At 45.3% G+C, this 5,771-nt stretch overlaps 1 protein-coding gene across 1 annotated transcript in view; it reads right to left on the bottom strand.

The window, feature by feature from the left end:
- The window catches only part of ABRAXAS2 (abraxas 2, BRISC complex subunit), a 26,818-nt gene extending 23,209 nt beyond the window's left edge, over positions 1–3,609 (bottom strand). The window contains exons 1-2 of the mRNA XM_006031599.3: positions 3,488–3,609; positions 1,658–1,748 (exon numbers count right to left, since the gene is read on the bottom strand). Coding sequence (XP_006031661.1) covers positions 1,658–1,748; positions 3,488–3,559 — 163 coding nt within the window. The 5' untranslated portion in view covers positions 3,560–3,609. The remainder of the gene's footprint in view (positions 1–1,657; positions 1,749–3,487) is intronic.
- Positions 3,610–5,771: the final 2,162 nt, after the last annotated feature.

Below are 5,771 nucleotides of genomic sequence, written 5' to 3'. Positions count from 1 at the left end.
CATTCCTGAGGCTTGTGGAAACGATTCACTAAAAGCCAGTAAATCAAACTGTTCCAACATAAAACATAATTCTTTCTAACAGAAATAAACCAGCCAGGGTTCTAAAGAACCAGCCCTCATTCTCATTTTACTATAAAGGCCTGGTGTTGTACAATTAAAAAAGAAATAAACCAGTGTGGCCCTACTTGTGGAATTCAACTTTCAAAGTTGTGTAAGGAAATTTATATGTAGAAGAAAACCAGCAGATCTTCTCTATGCACTCACTAATATACTTATCAAAGTACTGAGAAAGTCAATAATTTTTCTTAAGTTAGCTCAAGGATAGGCAGTCTACACTTATAAGACCTTCACAAGTCTACTAATTATTTTGGCTTAGTTCTAGATACAAGCGGAAAAAGAAAAATACCTGTCTCTTGAGATTCTTAATTACATGGCTGCCATTACTATTTTAAAGTGGTTAGCAGAACCTGTAATTTCAAGAGACATGTTTAGTTCTAAAAAGGACTAAAACATAAGACTCATTTTGAAAGAGACTGTGTTGGTCAACCCTTACACATTCACAGATCCCCACTGAAGTCCCTGGTGGTCTGCCAGCACAGATCTGATTACAGGATTGCTGAAGGTAGATTTACTTAAAAAAAATCTACAACCAACAGAAATATTTGAAACAAGTGAATCATTTTGCTTTTATCTATACATATATCAACAAAAGAGAGCACCTAGCCCTTTTGCTATGTGCTCCTTTATTATTTTTAACCTTGCCAGCTATAAAAACTGACCACTCCTATTACAAACTCTCACTAATTAATTAAAATACCTACAGTAAACCTGCAGTAAAAATCAAGTCAGATCTTTAAAATCTCCCATACGGGTCATGCTATTCTAGTAGTCAGCAAAACAAATAGCTTTGTGAAATTTTCCTACAGCTCAATAAATTAAGCCTCCAGTTACACATATTCCACATATAATCATCATATATAGCCTCACTGAAATCAAAGTGTCTACATACCGTGGTCAAGTTAAACAAGAGATTAAGTATTTGCAAGATTTGGGCCACAGGCTATCATTGACTATAGAGTGAAATGGGTTTCAAAGATTCTCTTCTAACATTATTGCAATTCACTAGTCTCGTCATTGTCCAGGGAAAAGCAAAAGTAAACAAAGAAGAGGACATTGTTAAAAGAGGTTTGTTTTTTTACATTATAATCTTAATGAAAATATAATATTAGTTATATAAATGATTTTAAATGGTGATTTTAATTTTACCAGGTCCCTTTAACTGCTAAAGTAAAGTCAACAGACATGTTTAAACAAAGCCAAAGCTCATCATGTTGTGCTATAAAATTCAACCAATTCACAAAACTTACTGAATGGTTAAGATAAGTAATATTTACATCACAAAGTAGTATGTTAAAAATGCAGCCCCACAAGGACCACACTTTTTTCCTGATGTTTCAGTTAGGTATGTACAAACATGAATGTGATTAAGCATATTTTAATTACAATTCTTGGGAGTTTGGAAAACTGTCTGGGCCTTACAGAAAAATGAGCAAAAATCCTTACTTAAGGAAAAAAAAAACTTTTATTAAAAAAGGAAAACTGAACTGAGTGACTGAACTTTTAGAGTTTCTCAGAGTTTGTGTTTAGTATCACTTACCAATTACTTGAAGAAATTCAGTGTTGCTGATCTGTGAATCACTAATGCTAAACGTCTCCTCTTGTCTTACCTCTCCCAGCAAAAATCCTTCCTAAAATTTTTTTAAAAAAGGACACAGAATAAAAATAGAAACAAACCACTATTATACAGAAATTCACTGGAAACAGTCAACATTGGAAGAATCTTTAGCTCATCTGAACTTGTACTAAAAAATTATTTAAACCCATCCTTGCTTGAGGTAGAAATTGAGAAATACAGAAACAGAATATCTAAGAGTCATGTACTAATCAACAGAAGTGTATCAACAATAGAATTTTGCTGATTTCTAAATGTAAAGCAAATTCGTATTTTATGCTACTGGATCAAAAGCTTGGGTCAGGTTTATGCTAGGGTATAAATATCTGGATTCTGGATTGCAGTGGTATGTAACCTTTGATTTCCAACACTGAAAACAGTGATACAAGGTATAAGATGAAGATGATGCTTAGTTTACATGCTCTACCTATTCTAACTTAAAACCTATCCCACATTTTATGTGAATGCCACACTGATCAAAGGTTCTGGTTCAACACAGGTGCTTAACTTTACTAGCATGAACAGTCCCTTCCAGAAACAATGAGGCTACTCATAAACGTAACTATACGCACAAGCATTTGCATGATCAGGGCTTAAACCACTCTGCCAAATGACCCTTCTACATTAAAATAAGAAGGGTGTAACATTTCTGCAGGCATGATAAACTCATGACAAATTCCACTTGGTTGACACTAGAAGCATAATGCCCCTCTCCTTTCTAAAATGCAATCAGTAGAAAAGCACAATTGCTGATAACACAACTAAACAGATCCCTCTTGAAAACCCTACTTCTCGCTCACAGACACCCACTGATGGGGCGTTTCTTGGATTGGGACAAGGATGCACAAGTGCTGGTCAGAGTAGGCCAGGGTGGCCAATCTGTGGCATGAGTGCCTGGGACAGCCTCTGCGTGCAGACTGGGGAAGATCAGGGAGGGGACACGCAGCACACCACCAGATAGAGCAGGGAGCAGAAAGCAGAGCAAGAGATCGGACAGAGAGCACAGGGCAAGAGCAGAAAGCAGAGTAAGGGAACAGACAAGGAGCACGGGGAAGGGCAGAAAGAAGAGCAGGAGATCACACACACGGAACAAAGACTAGGAGCAGAAAGCTGAGCAGGAGACCAGAGGGATCATGGAACACAGAGCAGGAGATCAGACCGGGAGCACAGGGCAAGAGCAGACAGCAGAGCAGGAGATCAGAGGGACCCTGGAAAAAGCAGAACAGATCAGACAAGGAGCACAGGTCAGGGGCTGAAAGCAGACCAGGAAAACAGATACAGAGCACAGGGTACGACCAGAGGGACCGCAGAGCAGAAAGCAGAGGTGGAGATCAGAGAGAGCGAGAGCAGAGGGGATATGGAGCAGAAAGCAGAGCAGGAGACCAGAGGGATTATGGAACACAAAGCTGGAGATCAGACCGGGAGCATGGGGCAAGAGCAGACAGCAGAGCAGGAGATCAGAGAGAGAGCGAGCAGAGGGGATAAGGAGCAGAAAGCAGAGCAGGAGCTCACGCAAGAAGCAAAGGATCAGAGCAGAAAGCAGAGCAGGAGATCTGAGGGAGCACAGAGCAGGAAGCAGAGCAGGAGATCAGACAGGAAGAACGGGGCAAGGGCAGGAAGCGGAGCGGGAGATCAGACAAGGGGCAAAGAGTAAGAGCAGACAGCAGAGCAGGAGACCAGAGAGTTCCTGGAGCAGAAAGCGGAGCAGCAGACGGGGCCGGGGAAGGGCCGGGGCGGGCGGCGGGGCCGAGGGGCGTGGTCCGCGCTGCTGTTGGCGCTGCAGTAGCAGACGGAACTGAATGTGTATCCCGAGATGGAAGCCGCCATGACGGAGACCACCGCCGCCGCGGCCCCCGCTCCCACAAGCCCCCGCGCCGCGCTCCCGCCCGGTTTCCGGCGCCGCGCGGGGGGCCTCTGGGAAATGTAGTTCGCAGCTGCGAGGGGGGGCTTCCGCTCGGCCAGGGGCTTGCCGAGGGGGTGCGGAGGTGCATCGTGCCCCAGAGCCCTCCACCTGGTTTATTTCTGCAGCTAAAGAGAAACTAGCAGCTTTCCTACAGGGATCCGGGCCTGCCGTTCAGTTGAAGAGGGAAGCAAACGCGCCTCTGACTTCATAGGTGCAGACTGAAGTGGCAATTTTCCCCTGCTCTGGCCACAGGAAGCGGCTTATAGCTACGACCATACATAAGTGCACGGCTGCAAACTGCTTTAAACACAGCCGATTGGGTGAAACACGAGCCCCTCCTTGCATGCCGTATCTGATCAAGGTGTTACAAAATGTAGCGACTTTTGTAACTTGTGTCTGGAGCATGGGAATGAGCCCAACCCATTGCAAGGCTGGGAAATGGGAGCTGGGGAAATGGAAAGGCGGGATGTGGGGCACAGCGACCCCCGCAAGCACCCATCGCAGGCTGGAGTACTACCAGCCTGCAAGAGAAAAGCCACCGTTTCCCATGTTTTTCTCCTTCAAAGGAGAACCCATTTTTTAAGTTTGTTCACGACCCTTTCATATCTTCTTGTGAGCCACTTTTGGGTTGTGACCCATGGGTTGAGAAATGCTGGTGTAAAGGCCTGAATGCTTAGGGCTGGTGAAAGAAGTGTGCTCCATGGGACTGAAGTGGCTTTTTATATGGGTGACACCGGTCCTTAGCCTGCCTGCTTGCCGCTGGGCGCTCCATAAAGGGGCTCGGTGCTTTGTTAGGTCAGATCAACACTGCCTACAAAGAAGTTCATGACACTGTCAACATATTCTGTAGGGCAACTGCAAAACCAGGGCTGCTTCACCTCACATGTTCCCCCAGAGGCCCTGGGAGAGAGACAGTCCAAAGTGTGCTCATTTCAGGCATTTTTCCTGATCTGCACAGAATGAAGTCCACAGTGTACAGGGCTGCTGCTTAGTCCAATCAAGTCATTACAGGGATGGGTGGATGCCTCAAGAGCTTATGTGCTTTGGGATATGGGACTTGGTGGTACCGAGATTACAATATCTTCTTTAATCAGTATTCAGTGTCACAAAAAATCATGAACAGGGTTATATGATGGCTTACAAGTATCCTGTGCCCTTGCAGAACGCAGAGTTCAGCAAACATCAACTGAAAACCAGGAAATACAAAGTTAAGACGTAAGCTAAGGGACCTTAATTCTGCCCTCTTTGAAAGATGACTAATATGCCTATGACACACACTTGCCGAACCTCTGCCTTCGCAGACAGCACAGAACGCTAGGGGAAATGTAGCTTATGACCATTGCAGGCTGTAGTCTAATACATTTGAGAAGGCATTGGATGTGGGTTTGAGTTTTATGGAATGAAACATTCAGGAAGGCCATAGGTACTCCTGGAACTTTGTAAGCTGCTTTCACAAGGGTGTTTTGTCAGTAGTTTCCTTAGTTTTCTTGGTGTGCGGGCCGGGAGCGACCCGAGCCCTTTTTCGCACTGCACGCGGGCTGTGGCCAGCAGCCCGGGCACGCCGGGTCGGAGAGGGAAGGCCGTCGAGCTGGAATTAGGCACAAATGCGTAGTGGTAGTTTAAAGATTGTTTACTTGCACCGAGATGGCAGTGGTGCAGGCTGGAAAACTTGCTTAAGTTGCGGTTACAGACAGGAAAGAAGAGAGGCGGACAAGAGTTCTAGACTCGTGAACTCTAGCCCAATCCGGCTGAAGGCTCTGAACACGCGAGCCCGTTGTGTCAGCCGAAGAAAGTACTTGTCCGAAAGAGCTCTGAATAAACTCACACAAAGTTTGCTAGGCTCCGTGGGTCTTTCTGCTCACTCATTCTCACAAAGTCTGTTAGGCTCCATGGGTCCAGTTCTTTTGCTCGCGGGAAGGGATACGTCTGGATTGCGCTCGGCGACGGGGAGAGGCTAGAGGTTGATCAGACCTCTGTTGCCTGCTTTAAATGCACTGGGTCCGTAAGGATCCGCAGCGCTTAGAGATCTTCACACAGCGTGAAGTCTCCTCCTCCCTTGTTCGTGGAGTCCTCCAACTTGGGCGGAAACCACTCAAGCCTTTTATACGGCTAGCAAGCCAATCACTAGCTGCCACG

This window comes from Alligator sinensis, unplaced genomic scaffold, assembly GCF_000455745.1.
Source record: "Alligator sinensis unplaced genomic scaffold, ASM45574v1 scaffold232_1, whole genome shotgun sequence".
Lineage (NCBI taxonomy): Eukaryota > Metazoa > Chordata > Crocodylia > Alligatoridae > Alligator > Alligator sinensis.
This window is presented reverse-complemented; position numbering and strand designations above follow the sequence as displayed.